Raw genomic sequence first — 16,985 nt, forward strand, 5'->3', positions numbered from 1 at the left:
GGCAAGGCTGTGTTCAAAAGCAAAGTGAACAGCAAATGCACGAGGCTTAGAGGCGGGATGGAGCGCTTGGGCTTTAAATTTAAATTCACTTTAATTGAAGTGCGATGGGGACGTGCGAAGGAAATATGTGCCATGGAGGGGACGCACAGACAGAGACGGGTGGAGGGATACTTGACATTGAGATGTTATTAAGCATAGGGAAAATTCAATATAGGCCTGACATAACAGAGGAGGAGTAATAACAGGGAGACGGTGATAGGTTCAGTTGATCGTACCACCACACATTAATCACATATTAATAAAACGAGAGCTCAGAGGAAAGTTGTGTGCAGTGTACATTGTGTGTAGATTGGCATAATGGTAAGGGGTTGTGGGTAACACAACATAATAGGCTTTCCATTGCTTTAATAGACGACAACTGTTTTGATATTCCTCTAAAGTGAACTAATGCAAATAGTGAAGGTTACGTACGCCGTGAGTCTCATTTAATATTCATCGATGCAGCGATCTCCATATGAAAAAGAACTCTAGCTCCTGAATCACTGCAGGACTACGTATAAATGAAATAAACTTATATATATATATATATTATATAATATATAATAATATATATTATATTATATAATAGTAAACTGGCTTGAATTACACCAAAAATTGAAAAACAAAGATGTAAACAATAGATTCACCCAACGGTTCAGACAGAATGTCGGGGGTCAAAAGTAGACCTTCGCAAAAATGGTCTCTGCCCATATCAGCTGGATAAACCCTTTACTTCCCCTCAGCGCCTCCTCCTCCTTCTCCCACCTGAACAAGGCTGCAAAAGCTCTGGAACGGAAAATGGTAGGGCGGCTAAAGAAAACAGAAATATTCTGTAGGAAACTGAAAAAACTGCGTCACACAGGGCCCGAACAGTTGAGCAGACATCACCGAAGGCGAAGCTGCTCTTAAGGTGCACCACGTTGGGTTTGGTCTGAAATATTTAACTGTTCATCCGACGGCCTGTTTAGCATTTGGTGGTGTTCTCAAAGAGCATAGCTGGAGGCCAGCATTTAATAGCATTGCAAACTGCTGAATGCATGAAGGTATTTTTGCATAGGAGGGAGTGTAAATTATTGAATTATGTGTCTGAGCGTGGCTTCGCTGGAACAAATTCATCTGTGTCAACATATTTGTGCGACGCATCAGGATAGAGATGACAAAATGCAGATTGTGAACCATATCAGCGAGCACTTTGTGTGCTGCTTATTCTTTGCATTCAATCATGTATCGTTTAAAGGGAAGCTGGACTTTAGGGAACGACTACATCTATTTGCCCTTAAATAATGAATTACGTTGTGAAGATTTACAGCGCTACGCTGTGCTAGTAATATGTGAATGAATTATTTAGAAATATAATAGTGTATGTATGTTTTCATCCTGGCCACAGAGGAGGGTTTGAAGCAGATATATACAGTCATCTTATAACATCATCATATAAAATGACCTTGCAGCACTAAACAACACATTTCAAACTGATGTGCTGAATATAATTATTAAGACAGATGATCCAAATCAACTACAAAGCCACGACTATTTCTCATTTTTCCTAATTTGTAACTTAACCGTCAATGGCGTCAGAATGATTGGCCTTGTTGCTGCCGTTGTGTACAAGAACCGCCACGAATTCTGTTTTCCTTAATCCCGTGTTATTTGTTTCATAACAGTCCCGACACAGTGACATCGTGTGGAGGAAAGCCATATCGCAGCGAGTGATCCAACAGGATCAGCGGCTGATGCTCCTGAAAGAACCTTCTTGGGGTCATGCTGATGCAATTTGTGACCACCTTCAAACCTCAAAACCCCCAAAACTGAACTTCTCCTGCTTTGTTCTTTGGGTAAGTCATCCCGTTGTGCAGGTTATTCCAGGTCTTGTTGGAAACATGGGCAAACATGGGTCGATGTACCTTTCTCAGTGAAGAGCATGACACGGTGATACGTTATTACCTCCGTTTTAGTCCGTCTTCCTCATGCAATCCATCAATGTCCCAACAGCTTTGGCTGCAGTGCTTATTAGCTGGGTGTTAAATATATGCTCTCAGGTTGAGTTCATACTGAGAGGCCAAGTATCTCACTTTTCTGTGTCTCCCTGCAGGCAGAAAGACTCCTGAGATCTTTGGTATCTTACAGATCTAAGACACAAGGGAAAATGGAGAATACCAAAACCCTCGGCTGAAACAACAAGTCTTTGTTTCCTTGTGGCTTTTGTCGCCCGGTGTCAATTTACAAGCTACAAAAAAATTGAATCCACGCTGGCCGTATCGCTGCAGAGTTGCAGGGAGAGGAGGGGTATGGGGGAGGGGGGGCGGTCGTAGGACAGGTCGTTCTTTATTTACCTTTCATTGAGTTGCTTTTTCAGGCTCTGTGACTGCCTAATGAGGCTGAAGTCCTTTAAGTGGAGGGCTGCTACGGCAGAAAGAACAAAGACAACACCACAGCGTGACCTGAGAACACTGAGTGGACGACAAGAATACATGTGTCCCCCCCCCCCCCTCACATCAAACCCTGTTTAATTCACGCCACAGGGGAAACTGCCAAAAGACCGTTTACTCAATGCTAGTTTCAATGCTTCAAAATAAAATCCCAGGTAATAATAATGATATTATTTTATATTGTAGTCCTGGGTTAGAATCCCAGGCATTTGACTTTATATGTATCTCAACACAGAGTGATAGAATCACACTCTGGTGTTCAAGAAACAGAGAATACAAGTCGCTAGAATGCATGGTAACAGAACCCAGCACGTAATGGAAGTTTATACATTTTCATTTTACACTTTGTTGCCTACTGCGCATCCTACTGGTAAAATCCCAGTCACCTGGAAATAGATGAAGTTATGAGTTGAAGATCAACCGGCTATGAAGGGATGAAAAAACAAATGTTGAAAACTTAAATGATCCCATTAGGCAAATAGTTTACAAGCAAGTGCTAGGGGGGGGATCCCAACCAACCCTGTGGAACCGGCTTCTCAGTCTGGCCTGACAGCCCAATTCCACGTCTACATGCTTCTATTGACGTCGACATTTCACCCCGAAGGCATCAATAGAGGGGGCACCGGTCCTAACAGCATGTTTTTTTCCGCTGCATTTCCCACATCTTAAAATGTCCCACACAAGACGGTCCCGAACAAATGTGACGAGTGCGTGGATCCCACCGTCATCACAAGAGGCAAACGCTTCACAAGCGCTTTTTACCCAGAGACGTTCGGTGCTTCCCCCCTCACACACATATAAATCCACACGGGGCGCACAACGCCAGCACTTTATACCGATATACAGATATCTGGCAAACGTTGCAAAGCCCACCTGAATCAAACAATCCAAAAGATAAAACAAAGGTTGTATTTCTTTTCACACCAGAATTAATCAAATGGTTTCAGCCCAGTGCTCAAGGCTACATTGAATAATTAATTCAGACTGCTGCAGATTTCTTTTAGATGGTTTGCAACTCACTTAAAAAAAACTGAATGAGTAACGGCGTCCTTTGAAAAATAATAGCTTAATAAACTAAGCGGTGTGATCCGGTATCTGGTTAAAGTTGGAGAGTTGCAATGATAAAAGACAACATGGTGAATGGCTTCAAAGAAGGTGTTTCGTCTGCGGCAGACAGACAGAAAAAAAGGGTCTTCACTGACTGCTACAGTACAACACGGATCCGAGCTGCAGCTGAATTGTCACTATCAGCAAGATCAACGTTGGTCATTGAGTATTTCATGTTAATAACAAAAGATCACCCATGACCATGTGGTTTTTCACCATTTTGTCACTTCAAACATCACTTTACACACAGTGAAGACGGTAATGCTGACTGACTACCAGGCCATTCGCCACAGACAGCCGATTCCCAGAAGCTAATACAAAAACCGACGTGATTCATTTGAATGCTAATTGGCGAGGGGAGAAACTGCGCTGGTTCACGGTGAGAAGTGTGCCATCAAAACCACTTAAGCGCCGTTCTCTCAAACACTACTGTAGTTAAACAGCATCACCACAGCAGATGCACTGAAGCTACTGTATGTTTGTTGTGTTGTTTCTATTCAGTGGCAGTCTTTGTCTCATATCGCATGTGTCAATCAAATGCTCCCTCCCCGCCGCAGCCTTTAAATCGTTAAACCAGCACAAAGTCTGTGCGGTCTGCGGACTACTCACAGGCCTTTTGTCTTGTGTGAAAGCAATGAAACAAGCGGGAAAAAATCACCATAATTAAAAAAAAAAGAAGCTGAAATGAAAACCTGTCATCATTTTACATGTCAAGTTACATCTCCTTGTGGGTCAACAGAAATGCAGCGGGTCCGGCAATGGAAAGCACATTCGGCAGCATGAAGGGAAATACTGCAGCCATTTCTGACACTTTACTCGCGGAGAACAAGGCGGTCGAATACTGATTCCCATCACAATTCACAACTTCCCTCCCCTACGTATTTATTTTGGCCCTACGAACTGATTCGGTTCCTCGACCGACCGTGGAAAGTGAAATCCGTGGATGTGGAGCGTCTTCTCTTTGATCACCACGGCTTCAGTTATCTCATCATCTACTTATGTTCATCTAGTCGATGCCCCCCCCCCCCCCCCCCCCATCCCCCACCCGCACACATACACACACACACACAAACACACAAACGCCGCATGCCGGATGTGTTAAGTACATACAAAAACAAATGTGGGAAGTGTGTTCCTTTTTGCCATGGAGCATGAAGACAACAATATTATTGCAACGTGTTTCTATAATGAGAGGGAACGTTTTGTTTCTTTTCAGAGGGACTCTCCTCATTCTCGCACGAGACAAACATCATCGGACAGTCTCTAAAAAAGATTTAGCCAAAACATGGCAATAAAAACGTGGGTGTGAACGATAAGACTGTTGGTCAGAGAGACACGAAGGGGGCGGAACCATCCAGATAAAAAAAACAACACCCAGGTATTACACACAGCCTACATTGTTAATGTCCACTTAAATAAAAGACCACAAAACCACCAACGGCGAATCCGTGGCTCATTCTTGTCTGTGGCGTACCGGGAATGTAGCGGGCGGAGGTCAGCTCGGCCCTTGGTGCCAGGCGTCTGTGGGGTAAACATCTTATTAGAGCTGGGGGAAGGGTATGCGTGACTGTTTGGGGGCGGAGGGTTATTTGATGTCTCTGTGGGTGTAAACATCACCTGGAGGATTGGAGACGGTGCAGTATAAATGCACACAGGTGTTGGTGAACAGGCAGCGGAGGAGGACACGCCCAGTCTGTCTCAATCAATCGGGAACCAGACGGAGAAAAAAGGCAAAGGCGGATTTTGCCGATGATCAACCTTGTGGTCGGCATCATTTAACTTTAACTGGGAATTGCAGAAGTAAGTTTCAACCGAAGTAAGTTGACTTTCATGGTAACATATTTCATTTTATTGTGAAACTGATGTCTTGCAAGATTGTCACTGTGACAATTTTTAAAATAAATTAATAAAGTAGAAGGATTGCAAAATGTGTTTAAGGTAGTTCAGGTTTGTATCTTATTGAGAAAGAAGACAGCAAATAAGGTGTGACTGCTTGTTAAACATGTATTCCAAATAATTAACTGAGATATGAACTGATAATAAAATGAGCCCATTGTAGTTTCAGCATTACCCTGAAATGAATTAGGGTAGTTTAAAAAAGGTAATTACACCAATATTATAATCAAGTACTTTTAAAGGCATTTGATGCAACCAAACAAGCACTATTACTTTATTTCTTCCTAGCTTTTATTTTTTTTCACTCTAAGGGATTCTCCATGTTAGCATGCATACTAAGGTACACATTTTAATTCAGTCTGCATAAATGAGTAATTCAAAATAAATCAGAATAGAGGTGGGACAGTTTGATCAGCTGAATACATTTTATAAAGTAAAAGCAATACCAAAAGCCATTTTCAAAGGAATTAAAAATAAAACTTCCCATGAAGATCAAATGTTATTCTTTGATTGACTAATCACATTTGGCATGGGAGATCTTATTATTTTAAAGGTTGAAATGGGATTTTTAGTCATGATATAATACAGTTAATTTAGTTGAAGGCAGATGTTTTCCGAAGCAAAGTAATAATACAGAGTAACTTGTCCAACATACAATTAAAATACAAAATACACAAAATACACAAAATGAGTGCAGCGCATATCTTGTTACGTTGTGAAAACATGCCTACCAAAGGATCGGGTGTGCAATGACCAGTGTTTGCTTCCAAAACAATTGAAGCTCTCGAACAAACAACACACAGTGATTATCAGATTTCTTTTTGGCAAAATTTGGATGTGAGCTTTAAGGGGTTGAGAGTGAAAACACGTCACTGTACTGACTGTTTTGTACCACACGCACCAACAAGCACGCCGTGATCCAAATGGGAGCTTTGCATGACATGACCACAGAGGCCTTACTTACATGCCGCTGTAGAGCCAGTTGCAATCCATCGAGCACCAAAGTTATGGGAACTCGCGACTGCGTTTGCCCAAAGTGTTTCAATGCCACATTTATTTTGGCAGGATTGAAGGCTTGCAAACCAAGCTAATCCTCGTGTTGAGGTAATTTCTTGCGACGCACATTATTTTTCATAATTTCATCTTGAAATTCCCTAAACCTCCAGCACTTCAAAAAATGATGTATTAATTAATACATGTAATTAAATAATTTACCTACTCAGTTAAATTTAAGAAGAAGAATGTGTTTATTTTGCCTATGCTCCAACAACTGTGCATATAGAGGCTTTGTACTTGGCATGAACTGGTCTCCATTTTACGCCTCCATTTCAAAACCTGATACGAGTCTCATCTTGACATTTTACTGTCTGATTGTATAAAATAACAGTGTTTAAGGATGATGGAAATTTGACAGGGCCTATGACTGGCTGTGATAAAAATCCCTCTCAAGTAGGAATTGTATCAGCCTTTTTAACTATGCTTTTCTTTCACTCTGACCTGCTAGAAGAGGTCACCTAGGGGCTGATTGTTATTGCTTTCTATTGTATTGTATTGGTGCAGAGTAAGTGCCGGTTCACACAACAGCCCCGTGCCTCTACTCAGTACTCAGATGTCTTTCTTGTTTCATTGTCATACAGGTTGGTCGGCAAAAATGTTTGGATGCATGACCAGACGGATCCAGGACTACATCGTGGAGAGAAAAAGATGCAAAACCAGACTAGTTACCAAAGATGGTCGCTGCAACATTGAATACGGGAACGTCAAGTACAGCAGCCGGTTGCATTTCCTGACTGACTTCTGGACCACCTTCGTGGAGATCCGGTGGCGTTTTGTCCTGTTCATTTTCTCCGCCTCCTTCACCCTCAGCTGGTTCTTATTTGGCCTACTGTGGTACTGGATTGGGCACAGCAACGGAGACCTGACGTGGCAACAACCGCCACCCGAGCACATGCCATGTGTCGCTAATGTGGATGGACTCACCACAGCTTTCCTTTACTCCTTTGAAACCCAGACAACCATCGGGTATGGTGGTCGAGCGCTTACCCCTCACTGCCCAGGTGCCGTGGCCGTTCTCATCATTCAGTACCTCCTTGGAACCATTCTCAATTGCTTCTTGTGCGGAGTCATCCTGAGCAAAATCTCTTTGCCCAAGAAGAGGGCAAAGAGCATCTCGTTCAGTAACATGGCCGTTATCAGCCCCAAAAATGGTTTCCTCTCCCTGTCGATCAGAGTGGCTAACCTGCGCAAGACCCTCATGATAGGAAGCCAGATCTATGGCAAGTTGCTGAGGACAACGTACACGCCCGAAGGGGAGACGATCATCATGGACCAGGTGAGCATCGACTTCACGGTGGACGCCGGGAAGGACAACCTCTTCTTTGTGTGTCCTCTCACGCTCTACCACATCATCGACAAAAGTAGCCCCTTCTTCGACATGGCCGTGGACACGCTCCACAAACAAGAGTTTGAGCTGGTCGTCTTCTTCGACGGCACCGCAGAGTCCACCACCTCTGCTTGTCAAGTCCGGACCTCCTTCCTTCCTCAGGAGATCATGTGGGGCTACAACTTCTTACCCATCATCTCCAGAAGCAAGGAGGGCAAGTACAAAGTAGACTTTTCCAACTTCTCCAAGGTGGAGTCAGTGGCCACAGCGCACTGTGCCTACTGCTTCCACAACATTAAGGGTCACCACCATCACACCATAGATGGACAGGACAACCAGGGCTTTGCGGTGATTGAAATCAATGATCCGCATAGCACCAAGATGTGAGATCCTGGACACGGAGTAACGGACTGTAGAAACTTCTACAGGCAGTGGCTGTCATGGACGAACGCCTCAAATCTCAAGTACCTGGCAGATGGGGTTACCTCATGGCACATTGTGTGACATTTAAACATGAAGTCGTCTCTTGTATTTGTTTTCCTATTGTGTTTAACTTAGATTAGAATGGCGTCTGTGGGCCACTACATTGTTTGTGAACCATTTGTATGCAAAAACACACCTGTCAATGTCTGCTGAAAAAATCCTAACCTGTTTGACCAAAGGGACATTGGGACAGGCTACAATTCAGCAATGGAGACGGAAAGTCTCCTTTTTTTAAATGAATGAAATCTTTAATCCTGTGTGTAAATCTTACAATTACTTGCTGCTGGTGAGGACCATGCTTTTTTCACGAGCGAGATAAAAGATGAAGTTGCTTGTTATGTAATTTAGGCTACTAAATGGTTGGCCGCTGTACACAAGGAGACACTTGGGCTGTATTTGAATAGTCAAAAACGTCTGTCCCTCCTTGACCTCTGTGGAAAACATCACGCGGTCAAGGAAAGATGCTTAAGGAATTATCTCCTTTCCTTTTGTAAAGGATGGTCCAGTGGCTCCTATGATAAAGGAACTAAAGGAAGCATTAAAGCTCTTATCATGAAAGGCACTTAAATACTTTTTACTCATTTTACTCAGTTAGGAACCTTCCAAAAGCAAATTCGACAATTTGCATCCACCCTTGGACTTGAGCCATTAGAGTGTGCTTAACTGTTCAGACGCACAGGCTCTGGCAAAGGGCGGAGCTCAGGGGCCACTCTTTTCACACAGTGGGTGAAGGAGTTGTGGTTTTCTCCTTGAGTGAAGACTTTGTGAGAGAACAATGCTTTCAGGAACCCGGCATGGTGCACTGAATGGTATAATAATCAATTGTCTGCGTATTTGTTTTTGTATTTTATCTCAGGGGAAAAAGACACAGAAATAAAAGCTATTTTTGCATTGAAAATGTTTCATTGCATCATTCTGTCCCCAACTGAGCCCGAATGCCGTATATGGACTGTGATCAAAAAGGTCAAACCAGCGGGATGACAGGTGCCAACCCTTATTGTGGTGTTTCATCCGAAAACAAAGAGAAGTTGTGACAGCAAGCAGGGATCCAAACACTAAAGAGTGAACGTTTTTCAAAGATAAACGCTGATTCTCGCTGCCCATTAATTTACGTGCAGGCTCTGAACATTAAACCAGAACTTTCTATTTGGAGAGATAACCGCACATAGAAACATAGAGCTTTAACAGGTTTTCGCTGAGGGCGACCTCTATAACAAAATGATAAACATCATTATAGGTCTCTCTGCACCCTTTGCCTCGGTAAAGGATTGTGAATATTATTGACAAATGATGCAACTCTGCATGACAATGACATTTGCCTCACTCCTCCCTCTGTGTTTGTCTCGTGCAAAGAGCCCTTTGTCATAAACACAACATGCAGACACACTGGTTGTTACATTACAAACACACTTTCAAAGGTGTCCTTGGAGTGCGACTTAAACGATGCAGAGTCATACCGAGAAGACCGAGAAATAGACATAAACCGGCCTAAAGTGGTTAAACGCCCACGATGTCCTCACTCACAGCTTGTAGCGCTGGAAGATCTGTTGATTCACAACAGAATACGACTGAAAAGTGTGTAAACACGGTTCATCCCTGTTATTGCAATAACAAAAGGTAATTTGTGATGAGATAGACGCACAAAAAACAAAGACTATAACAGTGGCGTAGCTTCAAGCACTCCTTTCCCTCGCACCGGAAATTATTCATTTGAATCAGATAATATTGCATGCAGATACCCAGGTACAGGCAGCCAGGACTCAATGGCTAATTATATCATCATCAATTTGCTGTTATTGTGGTGGGCAAATATTTTAAATACCTTCAAAAATAATTAAACGGAAGCACAAACTACATTTTTTGATGATCAAAAGAAATTCAATAACATCAATAAATAAAATGATTCCATGAAGTACATTTTTTTGCAGGGCCGATGTATCACAAAGTATTAGCTGTAACATACAAGCCACTGAATACTTTAATACTTCTATTTGGACACAACGTTTCGGTAGCACCTTGACATGTGATAAATTCCAATTAGTCTTTTTTAGGCTGAGATTAAGTTCAGTAACCAAAAGTGAAACGGACACTTAGTCCAACATTTGTGAATCCAGGTAAAAATATAAAGTGTAAGATTGTTCAGTTAGCAGCTTGATACAATCTACAGCTACAATCTGACCTTGATTAAGAGGAAAGGTGTTTTTCACCAGGTGTGACTCAAGCTATTTGAGCACAAGTGTTATACACAGTAATATGTGTAACAAATGCGTAAGTCACTATAATGCTATACTAATATTTTACATTTTAAAATACAATCTGGTGAGGCAATGGGCAGGAAATAGAAGATAACTTGAGAGGTAAAAACATTTATTTTGTCACATTTTCCTATACAAAAGCCCTTTTTCAAAAGGTATTGCTTCATACATTGCAGGAATGACATTAATAATAATATATTGGTTAATTGTAAAATTATACACACATACATATATATATATATATATATATATATGTATGTATATATATATATTTGATATCCGAAATACATTGCATATACGAAGTAGCACAGATCCCTTTTCATCGATAATGCTTGTGAAACATGGAAATTAAGGGTACATTAGAATACTTTCTTTATGCTACAAATTACAAGTCCCCTTTTTCATTCATTGTTTTGAAGCTATAAGCCTTCAGGAGAAGCTGGTTGTGGATGTTAATACTGTTTGTGTTGTTTTGCATAATACACCTGAAATCTAATGCACAGGAAAAGCTCTCAAATTCCAGGTCTATTTGGCGTAAAACTTCATCATACTCACATGTTGCATATAAAGCGAAGGAATCCCGGGTTATGATTCAAGCACGCATTTGTGGTTTTGGTAATACAAGAAAATATAGCGTGCAGGTAAAGACACTTAGGATGTAACAACCAAATTTCAGAAATAATAACAATAACAAAATTTAAAAATGTATTGCCCAAATGTACAGATATATAAAAACGCTTAAAATGCGGAACAAACTACTTAGCAGAAATGGACTTCAAAGGTTTGCATTTTTGACCGAGGTCAACTCGTATTAATTCTCTTGACTTTTTATACTGTGTCACATATGAAAATAACTCTGCATAATTTATACAGTAAGTTGCTTTAATGCCTAGTTGACTGATGCTTACAAAACAATAAAAAATAGGTCTGACAAACGCACAGCGTTTGCGAATCTGAGGATTTCTTTGTTTCATCTCGTCATACTTTATTGGTTTTGTCCTCTGAAAAACTACTTAGTCCCAAGTAATTTATTTTCAAGTGTCCATTTTCAGTTACTCTGAAAAAAATACTTCTGCTATCAACAGCTTTGAACACCTGAAGGCGGATATGTTTTGACATGATACGAAATACGACATGATGATGCAATTCTGACTTGAGATTCATGTGCATTTTGCTGGGCTTTAGATCAGTGAGAAACTAACATTCAAACACACATGCTGCTCTCAAACTAGGATCCAGCCCCGGTAAAATACTACTTAACTGCCTATTAAAGGAGCAATATACGACATTCAGAGCATTAATATAGCAGCAAACAGCTATTTGCTATGTAATGATATAGTGGAGTAATGTCTACCTGCGCACAGAATGAAGTCACTCTCCCTCTGCGTGTGTTGTCAGAGCTTCGCCTTGCTTTGTCGATGGAGCCAATGGACGTGCATGCATGCTTTTAGTGCACGTGAGCGCGCTCCAGATGTTACAGCTCACAGCCACACGACGGACACAGCTGATAACGTCGTCCCGATCCAACATTTACCGTCCAGGTAAACACCTTCAGCTCTGACAGCACTATTGCGTAAGTTTGAATCGTTTAACGCCGTTAGCAACATTAGCCACTGCCCCCCCCCCCCCCCCATCCTTCCTCGGCGTGGGCGTCGCCATGTTGAGAGTCCATCGCAATGCTCCTAATCTCGTATCTTGCACCTTTAACCTGACTAAATGCTAAGCCACCTCTCTGTGCCGACCTACAAAACGTCCCGACTGGCCTACAAAGAAGAGGGAGACACTGTGGCAACCGCTGACTACAGGATGCACTTCAAAATCAAAAATTGTCAGATTTCTAGTGAGATATGGAGGTTGATGATGACTATTTTGTCTATAATGAATAGAAAATGTAGCTGAAAACATTAGTCAAGACACTGTGAAGGTAAGGTTCTGGCATCAGGCACGTTGGCTAAAACAATGCATCCAAACAACATACAGTCTTATTGTTTAGAAAACATCTGGGAAGAAAAAGGCACTTTCATGTTTTAGATTCATGTGCAGCAAACATGACGTCATTGTTTTCATTAAAAAAGATAAAAACATCTGACAAATTTTGATTTTGCTGCAGGGTGTCCCCTTTTTTTCGTGTTTCACAAACCAGAAGACATTCACATTAATACTGATATGGTCGAGCAACAAAACATCTGGAAACGGCATGGCTGAGAGGCAACAGCAAGGAAGAACATTTAGCCTTGTGTGTGCCCCCCCCCTGAAAACATCTGACCTGGGTTGAGTTACTGTTACAAATTACTTCAATTACATCTCGACTTCCTCGGTCGCGGTCGAAGTCAACTGTACACGCCGCCCGTCTCCAGCTCCACGCACACAGCACACAGAAGGCATTTTAAAGTAACAAAGTTGACCCGAGTCAGAAAAACATACAGCGCTTCCTTCTCCGGAATTTAACTCTTCTCTAGCTTTTCCAGTTTGGAGGATAAATAAAATGATGAATGGCACATTCCAGTTGCCAAATTTCATTCAGTGCTGAGAAAAGTCCAACTCTTTGAGAGCTCCTTCTCATCCAGCAAATTCCAGAAGACTCTCACGCACACACACATGACCAGGGCGAGCAGACGGAGAAGGCTGGGTGGGGTGGGACAAGTCAGGTGCTCAAAGCGTAACGTACACGACGCACTGAGGAGGATGTAGATTGAGACCCATTAAAAAAAAACAGGCCCATGTCTGGGTCTGAAGCGGTGCGAGACACGGGAGCCGGACTCGGGTCATCCTGCCGTCCTGCATTGCTCGGGCAAGTTTTGGAGAGTAGGAAACAAAGACGCGCGTCGAAAAAAGCAGTAAAACATTGTTGCTAGTCTGGTAAAAGTAAGTAGTATTCCATTTTGGGCCGTAGCATCCAGTTTTTTTAATAGATTCTTACAGATAACGTTTTAAAAAAATCCTTGGATTTGATCGTCCTTCATTAAGGACTCTCCTTCGTCTCGCAGGCATCAGGAGGGGGGGTGCCGGTCATCAATGGTGAGCTTTGTTTGGTGGGTGTTTGTAGGGCGAGACGGAGGGACACAGCCGGGTGTTTAGTAGTAACTACCCAGGTGGGACGGCACATGGGTGTTAGGGTGGCGCTGGACATTCGGGTTGGGGTAGATGCCCGCCGTGGGCGAGCTCCAGTACGGGGCGGTGGGTCCAAAGAAATTGGAGGAGGAGACGGGCATGGAGGGCGGATGCGGGGATACAAAGTTGACCTTCTGCTGGTGGGCGTGGTAGGAAGGCACGTAGGTTAGGTCCGAGGGGTACTTGTACATGGAGGACTCGGTGGGGTGCGGCTGCAGCGCCTGGGCGATGCCGTGGAAGTCGAACTTGTAGGCGTAGCGCTTGCCGTGCACCTTGGTCATGATATTCTTGTCGTAGTAGTAGCGCAGCGCGCGGCTCAGCTTGTCGTAGTTCATGTTGGGTTTGCTCTTGCGCTCGCCCCAGCGCCGCGCCACCTCATCCGGGTCGGTCATCTTGAACTCGCCGTTGGTGCCCTCCCACGTGATGCAGCCGGCGTTGGCGCTATCGGACAGGAGCTCCAGGAGGAACTGCCACAGTTGGATCTGGCCTGAACCTGATGACGGAACACAAGACACGTGCAAGAGCCTGGTCATGCATCCTTCTCATTCACTATCCAGCGTGAAATCCACAAAACGGGGCCTGTTCCCAGCAGACGCGTTGTACTCTACCTGGATTAGCTAGGCGGCTGCTGGTGGGACCCAGAATCTGGTAAGGATCTGCAGAAAAAAACAGGGAAAATGATTGTTTGGTCTCCACGTTGATATAACTGTTTGTCCCCCAAACTAAACAGCACGTAAGACTGAAAATAAACATTTCAATGAGCTGCTGCTGCTGACATAACACTGGTTCACAACTTCCGTATTACTTTTCACAAAATCTGCAAAACAACGCCGACAAGGGAGCGTCAAGGGGTAACGCCTTGGTAAAGTGCTTTTGGATTATTGTTCTTCTCTAAATAATTAGCTGCCCCATAAAGGCAATTACACATGCTAATAGATGTGTTGCTGGGTAGTAAGAAAAAACACTCAAAGCTGTTTGACACAGCGTAAGTCCGTTATTAAATTGCCGGCGAACCACGTGTAAACAATTGTTTCAGCGGTTTCCTGAGGCTGCGAGTGCTTTTCTTGCCTGTTTTTTTTCGTCGGTATAATAATAAAGGAAATACAAAGATCGTGTAGACTAATTATTCTCCTCCTGTATTTGGCACAAAGCAGAGCTGGTTTTCCTGTGGACACGTTGGGCTTTAGGCCTGTGCTCGTACCACTAGATCAAGGAAGACAGCAGTTACCTGGCTGAGGTCTGGGCTGCTCGGTGGACTTGGTCACATTCTGAGTAACCACTGGTGAACCTGCACAGGGAGAAGTAATCAGTAAAGAGACAGAGACATACCTAGCAGGGAGTGGCAGCAGATAACCAGGTTTTTGCATTTCGAATGCCAAAGGGAATAAGGCAGCTGCTGTTGGCTGGAATTCCTTCTTTTGACTGACTGTTCCTGCTTTAACAGATGATATCTTAAGCAGTGTGTCCTACATGCCTACAGTCTGTGGAGGATGAAAAGGCCTCTAGAGGTACAGCATTTAGAAGATAACGCTTATGTGTGTGAGTTGTGCCATTGCTAATAATGCAGCATCACAGTTCTGCTTCACACTAAATTTGAAAACACTACATGGAGGCATAATTAAAAACCAAACACATGCACCCAGTATGAACCTGTGAAAACAGCCATCACAGTAAAATACATTAGAAAATCTAGACTGTAGTTTCAGAAATTGATTCTAGCATTTGGAAGAAACTGTAACCTGCACGATTCAAGAGACTCAAGAGTCTCCTTTCAGTGTGGTTACATGCACACAGCACCCGTGTTGTCCTCACCTTTGCCGCTGTGCATGTTGTTTGACCATCCCGTCCTCCGTACAGCATCGTATGAAGGGTCTGACAAAGAGAGAGGACAGGACAGGAGACAGTTTGCTTATTTGGAAGAAAAACAAACGTATTTTACACTTGTGAAAACGCTGCTTTTCAACGGGGCGGGCGATACATTCAGCGCCCGAGTGCGCTCGCTAAATGCCGCCGTGTGTAATCAATCAACCTCTAACAGGACGCAGTCGGCCGGGCGGCCCGCAACACCACAAAGCAAAAGGACCGGATGCAAATGAACGCAGACAATGCGAGCTCGTGGTGTTCATCCTCGCCCCTCTTCACGCACACACAAGAGGCCTTTGTGAAAACCTTGACAGGCGGCCAAACTGGCCGCGTTTACATGAGTTCTATTGTGAAGCTGGGCAGCTTCCAGTAACAATCAATCACTGACACAAACAGATATAAAAAAAAAAAAGAGAATGTATTCTTCCCCTGGCCATCTCTCAGAAATCCCCTGCTGCACTCACAGTGCAGCTGGCCAGCACCCGCCGCACAAAACAGCTCAATCAGCTACCAGAATAAAATATAATCTCGTAGCTTTGCATGCTCGTCACTGAATTGAGTGCAGCATTTCTTCCATAGTGTCATCGTAATCTGCGAGTCTTTTTCGTCAGCAGAGGGCAGCGGATAGCGACAGTCTAAAGGCGGAGGTTGTTGATAGGACAAGAAAGCTGTTTGAAGGTTAAGGAGCAATCCCATTTCCTGTCAGTTAATGGCATCTTGACAATCAAAGATGGCTGTTTCTATCCATATATTGTCTTTTTTTTTTTGTTGCACTTGCTAAAACACAATTTCTGAAACAAAGGCTTCAGGTCCTCATCTGATACATTGGGGGCAAACCACACAATGAGCATAACTAATTATCCACATGAATAGATCATTAGATTATGTTCTGAGTGAGGGAGTGTGTTGTTACCAGACTTCAAATCCATTTTGTGTATGTGTAGGTGTTTGTTTGTTTGCCGTTGCAAATTATTCTTAGCTGCGTCTTAATTAGTGCAGTTAGTAATCCATCAGTCACTCCTAACAAAGAATAGCATGTTCACTATGAAATATACATATATATAGTACCAGACAATGGTTTGACACAATGCGAGAGTGTGTCCATACTTTTGACTGGTACTGTGCATCTCCTTCTGCACTTTACAGATAGTATTCATTCATTTGAAAAGGCTTATTTTAAGACGGAGATGCGTGTTTTCTGAATGAATGACTAACATGAATGAGCCTAACACCTTTAAACGTTGTATGCCATCTTTACTCAAATAACCAGCAACACCAGGGGAGCTTCCACTGACATCAACAAACATCCACTATCAGCTTCCACCTGGTGAATGACTCTCTGAACACTGTACCACACTGCCCTCCTGTGGTTTGGGACAGTTTAGTTTTCCTTGAACTAAACAACAAATAATAAAAACA

At 43.0% G+C, this 16,985-nt stretch overlaps 2 protein-coding genes across 17 annotated transcripts in view; one reads left to right on the forward strand and one right to left on the reverse strand.

The window, feature by feature from the left end:
* The first annotated feature begins 5,215 nt into the window (after positions 1 to 5,215).
* Positions 5,216 to 9,235, forward strand: LOC120829077 (ATP-sensitive inward rectifier potassium channel 1). Of its 2 annotated transcripts, none has more exons than XM_040192892.2 (2): positions 5,216 to 5,375; positions 7,109 to 9,235. In XM_040192892.2, exon 2 carries the CDS (start codon positions 7,123 to 7,125, stop codon positions 8,239 to 8,241), a length of 1,119 nt encoding a protein of 372 aa, XP_040048826.1. In that variant the 5' UTR covers positions 5,216 to 5,375; positions 7,109 to 7,122; the 3' UTR covers positions 8,242 to 9,235. The 2 variants fall into 2 exon arrangements, with proteins under 2 accessions (XP_040048826.1, XP_040048817.1); XM_040192883.2 differs by having other exon boundaries at positions 5,224 to 5,391.
* A 1,452-nt stretch (positions 9,236 to 10,687) lies between these two features.
* fli1 (Fli-1 proto-oncogene, ETS transcription factor) overlaps positions 10,688 to 16,985 on the reverse strand; it is a 30,817-nt gene continuing 24,519 nt past the window's right edge. For all 15 annotated transcript variants that reach the window (XM_078108346.1, XM_078108369.1, XM_078108366.1 and 12 more), the window contains 4 exons: positions 15,516 to 15,575; positions 14,932 to 14,991; positions 14,312 to 14,359; positions 10,688 to 14,196 (listed from right to left, as the gene is read on the reverse strand). In XM_078108346.1, the coding sequence (XP_077964472.1) occupies positions 13,667 to 14,196; positions 14,312 to 14,359; positions 14,932 to 14,991; positions 15,516 to 15,575 (698 nt within the window). In that variant the 3' untranslated portion in view covers positions 10,688 to 13,666. The remainder of the gene's footprint in view (positions 14,197 to 14,311; positions 14,360 to 14,931; positions 14,992 to 15,515; positions 15,576 to 16,985) is intronic.

This window comes from Gasterosteus aculeatus, chromosome 1, assembly GCF_964276395.1.
Source record: "Gasterosteus aculeatus chromosome 1, fGasAcu3.hap1.1, whole genome shotgun sequence".
Taxonomy (NCBI): Eukaryota; Metazoa; Chordata; class Actinopteri; order Perciformes; family Gasterosteidae; genus Gasterosteus; species Gasterosteus aculeatus.